The following is a 15,864-nucleotide window of genomic DNA, read 5'->3' as shown; positions in this document are numbered from 1 at the left end:
TATTATTAGTTGAAGTTCAAAATATGTAAATTATAAATCTATACTTCTAATTAAATTAGATTTTTGCAGCGGGCACGCCCAAATATTGCAAAACAGGAGTGTCACAAGTATTTTGCAGGTATAAGAAAAGGAATTTCCACAATAGTTTGAAGAACGACTATGTATTTATTAGTTATGAAAAGTAAAATTCAAGCTTGATATGTAAGTATAATTAAATTTCAAATTGGTAAGTTATTTGTCGTCAAATTAATATCCTTGTTTAGTCCATTTATTAATATATTTAGTTTCCTTCTAAAGAATAATTATATCATTTACTTTATTACATGAAAAAAAAAACATTTTCTTTATTTAAATTTTAGTTTAAAAAATTAACAAACTTGAAAAAAATATATTTCATCAAAAAATACCTTAAAAAACTTTATGAAATGCAAATTAACGTTTTTTAAGTATTATTAAAATGTTAATATATATTTTATATCCATCCAATATATATGCACACATATTTTTTAGACTGTTTAAAAAATAAAATGAACAAGATAATTCTTTTTAGAGAAATTAAATATATTATTAAATTCAAATTAAAGGAATTAATTTTTTTGGATAAAATATTGAAGGAATTTCATTTGTTAACAAATAACTTACCAATTTAGAGATGACTGTATGAATTTTAAAAATGACATAAATGATGTGTCTTATTTGATGAATTGATGCAATATAATTGGGTGAACTTACAACTAACATGGTAGATCCATCCTACCAAATAATTTCTCATCCTTTAAATTTGCACACACGGGACCAATTTTAATATAGAAAGTATGCAAAACTAGGTGAGCCTGAAAAGTGGAACACATAAAATAATTACAAACAAATAAAAATAGAAAGCGAAAATTATGGATCACCATCAGGTTTGATAAAACTTCCCTCACCCCCCGAAGCTTTTAAATTCATCACACACTGCCCAAGGGTTAACTTCTGTTAAAAGTTTCATTTTTTGACATTTTTGAATTGTAAAATATCTATTTTACCCTCGTATGGATTAAAATAAATATTAATTTAATATTTCATCTTTTTTATCATTACGTCACAAATTATGATATATATAAATATATATATATATTACCTCATATAAAGAATACAATTCTATCAAGTTTGAAAATTTAATATTCATATTTATTATTAATCATGAACATGAAATGAAGCAACACATATAAAATATTCACTAAAATGTAATTTAAAATACAAATGCAACCAAAAAGTTCAATTTTTTTTATATCAAATATAAATAATTTTACCAAATTGACACTCTACCCTTAAATGAAATGGAAGGAGTTAATGGTTAGAGGGTGGATAATGACTGAAAACTTCAGAGGATGAATGATATTTTGTCAAAACTGAGAGGGGCTGCGAAATTTTCCCCAAAAAAAAAAAAAAAAAAAAAAGGGAAAGGAAAGCAAAAAATATTAAAGTAGATGTAAAATCTGGTGCATGTGGTATGGATTTCCCCAAAAGTCTATACAAATTTAATTGAGAACTCTATCCATAAAAAACAAAGAATTCCCTTTCATGAAATTCATGATTTTCGTTTTTGGTAAAAAATTGAGCATTCCAATTGCTCTAAAAAATAAAGTATGATAATTTCATTATTATAATTATTCTTCGCCATAACAAATGGGCATCATTTTCTATATATTAGAAATCTATAAAACATTCTAAATAGACGTATTAACTCCAGGTCAGTCCTTAATTCATGGTTCAATTCAATTCTTCCTCCGTTCATAAGAGCATAAGAACATTCAAATTAAAGAGAGAGTCATATAAACATTATTACAATTATTCTTCGCCATAACAAACGGGCATCATTTTCTATATATTAGAAATCTATAAAACATTCTAAATAGACGTTATTGACTTCAGGTCAGTCCTTAACTCATGGTTCAATTCAATTCTTCCTCCGTTCATAAGAGCATAAGAACATTCAAATTAAAGAGACAGTCATATAAACAGTATTACAATTATTCTTCGCCATAACAAACGGGCATCATTTTCTATATATTAGAAATCTATAAAACATTCTAAATAGACGTTATTGACTCCAGGTCAGTCCTTAACTCATGGTTCAATTCAATTCTTCCTCCGTTCATAAGAGCATAAGAACATTAAAATTAAACAAGCAGTCATAATATATATATATATAGAAATTTATAATTATATCTCTTTATTTTCTACAATTATTCAAATTATTGTAGTGATTTTTTTTTAGGACAACACAGTATTTTGTACAGGCTTGGTTGGGCTTTGATTTCACTTCTTTTTGTACATGGGTCTCGTTTATTTTCGCAATACATCTAAACTTTTATCATATTATTCAAAAATTAAAATTTGATTAAAGAAAAAAATTTAAAAAAATTATTTGTACACCAGCTAAAATGTGTTGCATGTACCATATTTGATTGAGAACGCTCCTAATCTCCCAAATTTTCCTGTCTATGAAATTCAAATTTTTTTTTTTTTTTTTGTTTGGGAAACAATTTTGCATTTATGAAAAAAGTTAATTTATTTTTTGTGGTGAGAACTAAAAGAAGTCAATTTGGTTTGGAAAGTGACTGGTACTTGATAAAACCCTATTAAATAAGATGCATCCGTTCCTTTTTCTGACGTAAAAAAATTGGAATTTATGTCCCAATAACAAGCAAAAAGTCTGGCATGCGCATTAAAATGAGCATTCATTTGTAGAAAAATAGTACTGAAAACTAAAATTTGATTAAATAAAAAAAAATTAAAAAAATTATTTGTACACTAGCTAAAATGTGGTGGATGTACCATATTTGATTGAGAACTTTCCTTAACTCCCAAATTTTCCAGTCTATGAAATTAAAAAACTTTATTTTTTATTTTTTATTTTTGGGAAACAATTTTGAATTTATGAAAAAGTTGACTTATTTCTTGAGGTGAGAACTAAAAGAAGTCAATTTGGTTTGGAAGGTAATCGATACTTGATAGAAAACCCATTAAATACGATGCATCCGTTCCTTTTTTCTGAGGTCAACAAAGTTGAAATTTATGTCCCAATAACAAGCAAAAAGTCTGGCATGCACTTGAAAATGAGCAATCATTTCAAGAAAAATAGTGCTTAAAACTATGCTTCTGCAACCATATATCTGAGCTTCCACACAAACAATTTTCAGTATATCAAAGCTCTTTCAAAAAAATGAGAACATTCCTTCTTTTTTGTTTTTGCAATAATGCTTTCCTCCTTTGCATGGTGATGACTATAAATCATCAAGTTTTTCAAAATATGGTGGGTGTCAATGCTGCTACTTTGGCCGGAAATGAAACAGATAAGCTTGCGTTGCTTGCCATCAAAGCTATGATAATTCAAGATCCTCTCAATATCACTAGCTCTTGGAATGAATCTCTCCATTTTTGCCAGTGGCAAGGTGTTTCTTGCAGTCCAAGGCGCCAAAGAGTTACTCAATTGAACATGAGCTCTCAGAAGTTGGCAGGTTATATATCTACTTCAATTGGGAATCTTAGTTTTGTTCGAATCATCGATCTTTCCACCAACAGCTTCCAAGGAGAAATACCAAATGAAATCAGTCATTTGTTCAGGTTGAAAGCTTTGGTTTTGGCAAACAACTCGCTAAGAGGACAAATACCAAGTAATATTTCAAACTGTCGAAATTTGAGAATCTTCCACGTGAGTCGCAACAAATTGATTGGGAAAATTCCTTTTGGACTCGGCTACTTATCGAAGTTGGTGGAACTAAACCTCTATGGTAACAAAGTGGAGGGTAATATCCCTTATTCACTAGGGAACATTTCATCTCTTGAAGTTCTTCAATTGAGATACAATTATCTGGAAGGACATATTCCTGCATCACTAGGCCAGTTGAAGAACTTGATTACTCTTAGCATTGCTGAAAATACGTTATCAGGTCAGATCCCACAGTCCATATACAACCTTTCATATCTTGAAAGATTTGCTTTAACTTTGAATGAATTTCATGGAAGACTTCCTCTTAACATAGGCCTAACTCTTCCTAACATTCAAGTATTTTTGGTAGCGCTAAACAACTTTAGTGGTCCAATTCCTATTTCATTTTCAAATGCTTCAAATCTTAATATATTAGATCTCTCCGCCAACAAATTTTCTGGAGGAGTTCCCGATATTTTCAAAAATCTCAAGAAATTTACATGGCTAAATATTTTCAATAATTATCTTCTTGGAAGAGGGGAAGCTAATGACCTGAACTTCATAGATTCATTGACCAATTGTAGCATACTTAGAAAGGTCTATCTAGATGGATGTAATTTTGGAGGGGAGTTGCCCAATTCAATGGTCAATCTCTCACTTCAGCTTCAATATTTTTCAGTAGAATCAAACAAATTATCAGGAAGCATTCCCCATGACATTGGAAATCTCATAAACTTAGAGGCATTAAATTTGCATCGCAATCAGTTTGTAGGAACTATTCCAACGACCATTGGAAAACTTTACAAGTTACAAGAAGCAGGTTTTGGAAGCAATGAATTATCAGGGCAAATCCCTTCCACATTTGGGAATCTAACATTGTTGAACAGCCTTTGGTTAGAGGAAAACAATTTTCAAGGAAGTATTCCTTCAAGTCTTGGAAACTGTCAGAACTTGGAGTTGCTACACTTGTATGGTAATTTCCTAAATGGTACCATTCCACGAGAAGTCATTGGACTGAAATATTTATCATTATCGCTGAACCTCTCTAGAAACAATCTCTCTGGTTCACTACCTTCGGAAGTTGGTAACATGAAATTCCTTGTTGAGTTGGATCTTTCTCAGAATCAGTTGTCCGGCAACATTCCTAACAGCCTGGGGGATTGCATTAATTTGGTACAGCTCTATATCGATCATAATTCGTTTGAAGGAGAGATTCCAAAATCTTTGAGTTTTTTGAAAGTTATCGAAGATATGGATCTTTCACACAACAACTTGTTTGGACATATTCCCAAAGACTTTGCAAATTTAAGTTTTTTGTGGAAGTTAGATTTGTCCTTTAATGATCTTGATGGTGAAGTACCAGTAACTGGTGTGTTCAGCAATATCAGTGCAATTTCGATTGCTGGTAATGAGAAGCTTTGTGGGGGTGTTCCAGAGTTACAACTAAAAGCGTGCCCTGAAAAAGAGCCAAGGAAAGCCAATCTATCTCTTGAAAAGAAGCTAATAATTTCCCTAGTTTGTGGCCTTTTAGGAGTAAGTTTGATATTAGCTTTTTTTATTATTTACTGGCATAAGAAGAATAAATTCCAAAATGCAGAATCTTTGAGGATGGAGCCACTCATGAATATTTCGTACGGAGAACTTCTGAAAGCAACGAATGGCTTCTCTAGTGCTAATCTGATTGGTGTTGGTAGCTTTGGCTCGGTATATAAAGGAAATCTTGAATCAAATCAAGCTTCCGTGGCAGTGAAGGTATTCAATCTCGAAAGGAGGGGTGCTTCCAAGAGTTTCATGGCTGAATGCGAAACGCTAAGAAATACCAGACATCGAAACCTTGTTAAGATCGTGACTGCTTGCTCAAGTGTTGATTACCAAGGTAACAATTTTATGGCCCTTGTCTATGAATTCATGCCAAATGGAAGTTTGGAAAATTGGTTGCATCTAAAAAGTGGCAGCGAAAGCAGGGGAAGATTAACTCTGTTACAAAAATTAAATATAGTCATTGATGTGGCATCTGCTTTGGATTATCTTCACAACCAAATTGACATGCCTATCATACATTGTGACCTAAAACCGAGCAACATTCTTCTTGACCAAGATATGGCTGCTCTCATTGGTGATTTCGGCTTGTCAAAGATTATCGTAGAAGAGGATAATATTGAAGCATCCAACAACTCAACAAGCACTATTGGAATAAAGGGGACTATTGGATATGCTGCTCCTGGTAACTTTAACTTAATTTTCTTAATATTTCAGCATTTTCTTTTGAATGACTTGATTTTCAATTTTGACATTGCATCTACTTCAAAGTCATTTACGAAATCTTACTTGTATATCATTTCTCTTTGATATGTAAATCGCAGAATATGGCATGGGAAGTGAAGTTTCAAGCAGAGGAGATATGTACAGCTTTGGTATCCTCTTGTTAGAGATCTTCACGGGAAAGAGACCAACCGATGACAGTTTTATAGACGGAATGAATCTGAATCTGTTTGTCGAAATGGCATTGCCAGAGCGTGTGATGGAGATTGTAGATCATGATATTCTGTTGGAGGTAGAGGAAGAGACAGAAGCATCAAGTAGCAGCCACCACAACGAACCAGTGCAAAAAAGAAGAGAAAAGCTAATCGAGTGCTTGATTTCTATACTTACGATTGGTGTCAAGTGCTCAGAGGAATTGCCAAGCAATAGAATTCAAATACATGAGGCTTGTAAGCAGCTTCTTAAATTCAAAGGTGACCATTTTTCTTGTCTTTGGCTTACCAAGCTACCCTTTTGATTAATTATCTCATACTGTTCTTTCCACGGTTCTTCTGCAGGAACAATGTTGAGTTTGGAAATTCTGAGTAGCAATAAAAAATAAAGATTTTTCTAAGCAGCATGGAATTTCTTCAAGAACAAGAATCATAAAGGTTACACTTTGGTTTTTCTCTGTAAGAGCTTTCGTCTCTATTTTTCTCTCTGTATAAGGATTTGAATTGTGTTGATGGACTTGAAAGGCTTTACTGGCAATGTATTGTAATATTTACTTTTTCACTTTTGTATTTGTTACTTAAAATAAATGCTTATGCTTATTCAGGCTCAATCGAAAAAACTAAATGCTTATGCGTGTGCCTCAACCTTTACCCAATGACTTTCATCAGTTTGAGTTAATTTCTTAAGTAGGGATGATGCATATATATTTTCTTTTTCCAATAATATTATGGTAAATTATTGTTTGACTCAGTGTTCATGTTTTGGGATTCTTTGTGTGAATTCAAGAAGTAATTTGCAAATTATTTTAGTCAATTTGGATGGTAAACTTGGATAATAATGGGGGTTTGGAAATTACACTGTTAAGAAATATTTTTGGGTTAGTCGAGGCGTTGGGTTTCAAAATTTGCTTGTGGGGCCAGCTTGTTAAGGTTAGTGCACCTTTTTTCTCATTTATTTTTTAAACTTTTATCATATTATTTAAAAATCAAAATTTGATACCTAAATATGATAAAAGATACCCTAACTAAAATGAGGTGCATGGAATCTTAATTTAATTCAAAAGTTTCTTTTTTTTTGATAAATGAAAAAAAATGTCTCATCGTAGTATCATAGGGTAAGGTGCATGTGATCTTAATTTAATCTAAAAGTCTTTTTTTTGATAAATAAAAAAAACAATCTTACAATAGGATATGTTCGACTTGTATTGTGGATTAATAGTATATAACAATTTGAGACAATAACAAAATTTATCAAAATATAAACTCTAACATTTGAAATCATTTGAGACAATAACAAATTTTATCACGGTTTAAACCCTAACTTTCTTACCCACAACTGTAAAGGTAAACTGGTTTCATTTTCCGAAGCTGCCATCTTTATTGGTTATTTGACCAAAAAGTTTTGCCTGTAACTTTTGTAAAAGTCAAGATTTTTCTTTGGCATTGTTGCACCAATGGCCCTTGAAATATACGTTCTATTATTACATTTTACCCACTCGACCTTAAGGATTGCAATGTCCCCTTGCTGGTCCAAAACAACTCTACATAAAAGCAAAATGTTAGCCTTATTTTATTTATTTATTTATTTATTATTATTATTATTATTATTATTATTTTCACAATATGTACTGCGTGAGTCGCACATAAATAGTGGAATGAGAGGCAATACTGTCATTAAAAAAAAAAAAAGAAAAAAAAAAGGAAAAATAGCACCGGTACCCCTTTAGCCATGCTTGATATTGCAAATTGCCCCTTAACTAGAAAAATTCAAAAAGTATCATAAATTTTTTTCAAGCCCCAGCAAAATTTGAAAAGTCCTGAAAAATATTTGCTAAGCCTAAAAAATTCCGCAGGCTTACGAAAATTCATTGTCTAACAAAAAAACTTATGAGAGGTCTCAAAAAAAAAAAAAAAAATTAATGCCGCAAAAAATATTTTGAGCCTAAAAGAAATTTGATAATCCCCAAATAAGATTTTTTGAAGCATCATAAAAATTTGAGAAATTCTTTCTTTTTACAAGATATTTAAAAATATAAGAAATTTTTTTTTTGAGTTTTTTTAAATTTTTTCTAGAGCCTTTTTTTTTTTCCCCCCTCTTTGTCTTCCAAGGCTTTGAAAGATATTTATGGTGCTTCAAAACACTTTTATAAGGCTTATTGAATTTTTTAAGCCTATAAAAGTGTTTAGTTGGGCTTTGAAAATTTATATGATACTTCTAGAATTTTTCAATTATTGAAAAAGGGTAATTTGCAACTTCAGCTTGAAGTCTTCAAGCATAGTTAAAAGGGCACTAATGCAAATTTTGTTAAAAAAAAAAAAGGAAAAAAAAAAAAGAAGAAAATGGCAGTTAACGTTTTCTCCTTATCTCATCGTTTTGGAATAATAGAGATCAAAGCTACCAATTTTAAAGGTTGTGGGGAAAATGTAACGAAATATATAGTTCAATAGGCATTGGTGCAATAGAGCATTTTGTTTTTAGGTAAATATTGAGTCAGTAAAGCAGCTCTGAAACTGATGATTTCAAAAATTGAAAATTTCTACTAAATTTTCATTTTTTACAAACGGAAATGGAATTTAGCTTCCAATTGAAAACATGTATAATTTTTATAATATTTATCAAAACTTTCGATATCTCTCCATAATTTTGATCAAAATTTCTATTATAATATCCATATCAAATATTTCATAATTTAATCAAAATATCCACAATTTCCATGAAATTTCAAAAGGAATGAAAAATATCTATGAAATTTATTTTTCAAAATTGTTATGCTAAAAATTTAAAAATATTATTGATATTTTGTACAAAAATTTGTTAAATTAACATTATTGTTAGGTTGTTTTTTACCTTTTAATTGTCTTCTAGTAATTAAGTAAATAAAAAAAATTCACATTTAACAAACAATGTCCAAAGATATACTAGACAAGTTTACCTATCATATTTTTTTAAAAAAAATATATATATATATATATATATTGTGGCCAAGTCCACCCATCCCTCATTATTATTATTTTCACAATAATAATTTAATATTTGTGTGAATATTATAAAGTGAACAATAATTAGAACGTAGATAGAAATTGAAAAAATATATATAAGATATATCCTTTATAAACTCAACTATCAAAGATTTGTCTGATTGGTATGTTTACTATTGCTGAAAATTATTAAAAAGATGCATCTTTTAATAATTTGTTCGTACATTTTATATTTTAAAATGAGAATAAAGAAAAAACTAATAATTTTCAAATAACTAAGATTTTTATGATATATTGAGATGGAATTTATAAAATATAATATAATTATAATAATTATTTTATGTATCTTAACGTTTATTAATAATATTTTTTGCAGTTTTTTAATTAATAATAGTATAATGTATGACTATTAATGTTTATTAATAATAGTATAATTTATTACTATTAACGTTTATTACAAATTGATTGATTAAGAAAAATATAAAATTCAATACTATTGTAATTGTTATTGTCAATTTAATAATTGATTGAATAAACTAATCCTAAGGTTTCAATAAAAATTTTCATTTTTAAATAAATTTTTATTAATTTTTATAAACTTTTTATGAATTTTTATTGATATTCAATAATTTTTAATATCTCCATGAATATTTTACACTGTTGATATTTCTTTCAATACTAAAATGTTAAACATTACTAAAATTACAACACTAAAATTCATTATTGCAAGGGTAAATCATACAAGTCCCCTGAAATATTAGCTACTTATGAAAAACCTACTACTTTTACAAATAGCCGCTCTAAACTATGAAATGGTTACAAATAAACACTAATTATTTAAATTTTAATTGTACCCTAACAAAATAAAATAACACACACACACACACACACATATATATATATATATATATATTCATAGTAAAATTTTAAAATTCAAATGTTTAATAATTTTTTAAAAAAATTAAAAATTAAATACTATTATCTAAGATAAATAGGTAAAAATATTTTAAACTCATTAATTTTATCTATGCAAATATATATATATATATATATATATATATATTAGTTATTTTGATAGTCGCAATCTTTTTTAATTTTTTTCAAAATATTTGGATAATATAATATTGTAACCAAACCTTTTTGTAAAGTTTATTTATTTCTTGTTTATAATAATTTCATGTTATTTTTAGTCAATCATAATATCATATTACTCATTAATTTAACTAAAAATATTCATGTGTTTATAAACAAGATATATATCTAAAAACATTTTTGTAGTATAACGTCATAAATATTTTAAATATAATAGGGGTATTTTTTTTAAGTAATCATTTTTTTACTTATAAAATTGACATTTCGATTTAATATGCAACAACTTACTTAGTGCTGTAAATTAAAGGAAAATGGAACTTGCAATTTATACTTAAAAGAAACAAAAATAGAAGTAAAATGAGAGAGTAAATAGTTCTTTCTCAATTAGACTATCTTCTTATTATACATACAACCTTTACATAGGTTTACAAGCAAATAAGATATACAATTATAAACACATTTAAAACTTCTTTTAACATAAATATTATTAATAAACTCTTATAGCCTCTCAAAGTAAGTGGTGGTAATCTGCCTATAACGTACATATTTATAACAACTCCCCTTTAGATATCTATCATTTAAGAATTATTGTCTTATAAAAGCCTTGTTAGGGAAAATCAATGGGAAAAAGTACAATATAATTAATCCTTAAAATGGTGTTGAACATGCTAAATCTGCCTGTTAAAACCTTGCCAAGAAAATCCTATTGGACAAAACCTGAACAAAGAAAAAAGAATATACTATATTTACTGCCCACTTTGGTAGGTCTTTCTTGCCCACCCTTTGAATTACTTCATTAACAAGATTGATCATTTATTTTCCTCATCTCAATCTCATGTACAAGCTTTTTGAATATCGTTGCAGGCAAAGCTTTAGTGAATAGATAAAAAAGATTCTAATTATATCTTATTTGTCAAATATCAACTTCATTTTTTCTTTTGTTGAAACTCATGAGTGGAGAAAAACTTTTGTAAAATATGTTTAGTTCTGTGACCTTTGATGTATCCTCTTTTTATTTGGGAAATATATGCATGTGCAATATTATCTTCATATATGTTACTTGAGATGTTTGTAATAGGTGATAGCCCATAAAAACTCTTTACAAGTCTTAACCATATGCATTTACAACTTGCTTCATGAAATGCATGAATCTCATAATATCATTGGAAGAAGTACCAACTAAAGTTTGACTAGTAGATCACCAAGATATGGTGTTATGAAAACGAAATATATAACTTGTTTACGAAATGACATTGTGCAAATCTGATAAATAACCAACATTTGTATATCTTTATAAGCTTTGACCGTTCATTGGTCCTTTTAAGTACATAAGCCCAAATTAGTTTTTTCACAAAGGTTATAAAAAGTGTTTAATTCCATTCTACTATTGCAAATAAGATGTTAGGTCTAGTAGATTAATGTAAATATAACAAGACACCAATTGCACTAAGATATAGTACTTTGGAACCAAGAATATTTTTATGACCCTCTTAGGGAAAAGCGGATCCTTTTTGGATTAAGTGATTGAACAACCATAGGATTACTCTATGGGTGAGCTTTATCCATATTAAAATGCTTCAAGATTTTTTCAGTTTATGACTTTTGACGAACAAGGATTTTAGTTGAATTATGAATGTTTTGTTTGTCCATGATTTTTCATTCGAAAATTCCCTTTTCAGGTTTTTTTTTTGCAGCTTTTTCACTTTTTCAGTATGATTTCTTGATGATACACATGGACAAATTGGATTGTTGACATATCCTTCTTTCAACAAGTACTCACTAAGATGATCATACCACATTTGTCTAGATTATTTCAATCCATGCAAAGGTGTTTCAAGATTGACTGAGATCATACATTGTGGTTTTGCATTCACAAGGTTTAAATCCTTGAGGGATTTTTATGTAAACATTAATATTCTAACATGCCCTGCTAATATGCAGTAACCACTTCCATAAGATGCATTTCTAGCCTTTTATTAAGACTACCAAGGTGATGAGATATGAAACGTAATTACATTGATTACAAGAGAGTATGTTCCTTCATGGTCAATTCCTGATTACAAGAGAGTATGTTCCTTCATGGTCAATTCCAAGTCTCTACAAGAAACCTTGTGTCATAAGACAATTTTTATATTTAACAATTTTATTTCTTTCATTGTGCTTTCTCACAAATACTCATTTGTAATGAATAGGTTTTATACATTTGGATGTTTGGACAATAGGTTCGAATACTTGCGTTAACTCAAATTTGCTTGAATAGCCTCTTTCCAATTTTTTTAATAATGTATTTTAAGACATTTATCAACAATTTTTTATTCGTAATCATCATCTTTTAGGTTTTGCATATCACAATATATCTTCAATGATTATTTCTTTACAAATCCACAATTCATTTATATAGTTTTATAATGTAGATATCCGCAAGTTTTTAACTTGCAGTTACATGCCTACCCTTCAAAGGATAAATATGCATCTATAAGTTTTTAACTTACAGATATTCACACCATGGAAAAATTGTTCATTTGTGTGTGTGTGTGTGTGTGTAGATAGTGTTTATCTAGTGAGCTACCTAGCTTACCTTATGTGCTAGAAATTAATATAACACAAAGTTAAATGGGACAAAGAAAGAAATGTATAACATTTTTATTTTTTTAAAGAAAAATCTAGTATTATTTGAACATCATGTGAGAATTTAATTTCCTTCCATGAAAAGGTTCACTTTCCTTTACTATGTTTTTAGTATTGAAAAATAAAAATAACGAAAACGCTTTAATTAATATTGCTATTTATGATTTGCCGATTATAGGGTAGCCAATGATATAGTCCACTAAATCATAATTGTATATATATATATATATATTTATGTATGAGATACAACATAAAATATAATAATGCAAGTCTAGAAAAATAAATGAATATAATTAAAGGAAAATTGAACTTGCAATTTAAAGTTGAAAGAAATGAAAAGAGAAGTAAAATGACAAAGTGACCTGTCTCACCTAGTTTGTATCTTCTTATTATGCTTACAAGCTTTATATAGGTTTAGAATTGGCGAATAATTTGCACAATAGTAAATACAACTAAAACTTTTTTTAACATAAATATTATTAATAAATCTTATATCATTTTAATGTAAATGGTGATAATCAACTATAAGATATTTATTTATAATATTTAGGGCATATATGATAGATAGAATAGATGTAGAAATAAAATAATTATTTCATAGAATTAACTATTATCATGTTTGGTAGATTTTAAATTTAAAAGTATTTATTCCATAGGGATACTTATTACCTCATGTTAAGAAATAAATATTTCTTTCAAAAAGTTTAAAATTGTTATTTCTTTATTTAATGACAAATATTTTTACCATATTCAAAATATATTCAAATTGAAATTGATTATCTTGAACTAAAAATACATAAATAACTATAAGATTAGACTTTTAATTGATTTTTACTAAATTTGATATTTTTGGAAAGAAAATAATTTTAACAAAGACTAAACATTAAACCTAATTTAAGATAATAACAATACTTATTCATTTTCCTTTTTTTTATTAATTCCTATGAATAAATATTTTTATTTTATTATTGGTTATAAAAATGCTATTTGTCACTCCTAGTGAGCAATCACTAGTTGGATATATATGTTAAATAATAATTTAAATGATTATCATTAAAAAGTTTACTTTTAGAATTCTAATATAAAAAATAATAAAATTAAATGTCTCGAATTAAAATTTGCTATATAGGTTGATAACCCTCACTAGTGGTGACAAAGAACAAGATTCTATTGGTTGTTAATAATGCTAAAATTATCAAAATACTCGGCAAATAGATTTGTAAATGATATGCTAATATTTAATTATTTTTTTTATTCATTTATCCATTTAAAGATTTACTTAATTATATTTGATTGTATTTAGTATTTCACCACTTATATATCAATATATGTCATTTGATAAATATTTTTGGAACATTCTTGGTAAACAATTTGGTGCGTGTTTGCAATACTTAATTAATTTAGTAATGCTACAGATACCATTTAATCCATCAAGTTATTTATTAAATATACTAATCTTATTATTTGATTTACTAACATATTAATATAACATAGGAAAAATCAATCTTTAAATGGATAAATATAATAAAATATTAGCTAATTAAATAATGACATGCATATATTTAATAAATAACTTAATGGATTAGATGGTATCTCTATTATTATTCTAATTCTACAATTTAAAAAGGGTTATTTGTAATTGTCTGATTATTTAAATGGGTCTTGTGGAATTGTCTAATAATTAGGTAGACTGTTCTCAGTAACAGATTGGCATACACTCGGGAGTCGTCTCCACTAGTGTTTCGATAAGAAAACCATCATTATATTTTACCCCCAAAAAAAAAAAAAAAAAAAAAGAAAAAGAATTCATTCTGATTAGACGTTGTTGACTCCACCTCAGTCTTCTTTAACTCAAGGCTCAATTCGCATCTCCTTGTTCATAAAGATCATCCAACCAGTTGACTCATAAGTGGAAATTGTATTTCATAACTTTCAAGAATATATCTGTTCAAAGTCATTCCTCTTTTTTCTTTCAATTTTAGCTCACATTTATTTCTTGACCATTATGAACTTGGAAAAACAATCTAAGCAAACACTTATTAAAAGTAAACATTTTCAAACATGGATTTTAAACTTAAAAATTATTAATTAATTAAAGATCTAGTAAAATTTTCCATATTGTTTACTAAAAGAAACTATACCTCAATCCCTATCAAATTTCCATCAAAATGATTATTTATTTGGTTCTTGAGAGGAACTTCGATGATATCAGTTTCTTGAAAAAAATTGTTGATCTCTTTAAAAACCATTTTCTCTTGAATTATTTTTCCTTTTATTAAATTTGGCCTGTTCTTAAAATTTGAGAGAAATTATTTGACTAATGATCCTCTATATATAGATATAATATTATGTAGTGTCTATGGTCGCAAATTGCAAAATGGTTGGTTTTTTTATCCAACGATTTGATTGGTAAAAGAACACCCCATTAGGATGCGCCGAGATCACTTTATTGAGTCAAAAATGTTGAAATTTATGTCCTATAACAAGCCAAAAGTCCAGCATGAAAATGATAGTCAATTTCATGCAACAGTAGGGATAATTGATCAACTCAAAAATGTTGAAATTTATGTCCTATAACAAGCCAAAAGTCCAGCACGAAAATGATAGTCAATTTCATACAACAGCAGGGATAATTGATCAACTTTTGCAACCATACAGTGAGCCTCCATACATGATTCTAATATCAAATTCTGTTTCTCTACACAAAAAAGGCTACTTTTGCACAATATATCTCCTATGAAAATGAGGACATTCCCACATTTCTGTTTCTCTCTTGCTCCACTACTCTGCATTTTAATGGCTATAAATCATCAAGTTCTGCACAACATGGTGGCTGTTAATGCAGGAACAAACGAGACGGATAGGTTGGCGTTGCTTGCCATCAAGGCAGTGATAATTCAGGATCCTCTGCAGGCAACAAGATCATGGAATAAATCTCTCCATTTTTGTCAATGGCAAGGTGTTTCATGCAGTCTCAAGCACCAAAGAGTTAGTTGA

General features: G+C 28.4%; 1 protein-coding gene across 1 annotated transcript; it reads left to right on the top strand.

Annotated features, from left to right (window-relative positions):
- Positions 1-3,158: 3,158 nt before the first annotated feature.
- Positions 3,159-6,779, top strand: LOC112491602 (probable LRR receptor-like serine/threonine-protein kinase At3g47570). Its single transcript, XM_048473154.2, has 3 exons — positions 3,159-5,918; positions 6,058-6,429; positions 6,514-6,779. The coding sequence occupies exons 1-3, from the start codon at positions 3,209-3,211 to the stop codon at positions 6,555-6,557; spliced, it is 3,126 nt and encodes a 1,041-aa protein (XP_048329111.2). The 5' UTR covers positions 3,159-3,208; the 3' UTR covers positions 6,558-6,779.
- The last annotated feature ends 9,085 nt before the right edge of the window (positions 6,780-15,864 follow it).

This window comes from Ziziphus jujuba, chromosome 2 (genome assembly GCF_031755915.1).
Source record: "Ziziphus jujuba cultivar Dongzao chromosome 2, ASM3175591v1".
In the NCBI taxonomy this organism is placed as follows: Eukaryota; Viridiplantae; Streptophyta; class Magnoliopsida; order Rosales; family Rhamnaceae; genus Ziziphus; species Ziziphus jujuba.
The sequence above is the reverse complement of the archived record's forward strand: the minus strand, read 5'-3'. Positions and strand labels throughout refer to the sequence as shown.

What these genes read in the sequence shown, in the direction of transcription:
- LOC112491602 (XM_048473154.2), top strand. Translation starts at nt 3,209, where the DNA reads ATGAGAACATTCCTTCTTTTTTGTTTTTGCAATAATGCTTTCCTCCTT. An exon ending in TATTGGATATGCTGCTCCTG is followed by an intron (nt 5,919 to 6,057) that starts GTAACTTTAACT and finishes TGTAAATCGCAG; the next exon opens with AATATGGCATGGGAAGTGAA. An exon ending in GCAGCTTCTTAAATTCAAAG is followed by an intron (nt 6,430 to 6,513) that starts GTGACCATTTTT and finishes GTTCTTCTGCAG; the next exon opens with GAACAATGTTGAGTTTGGAA.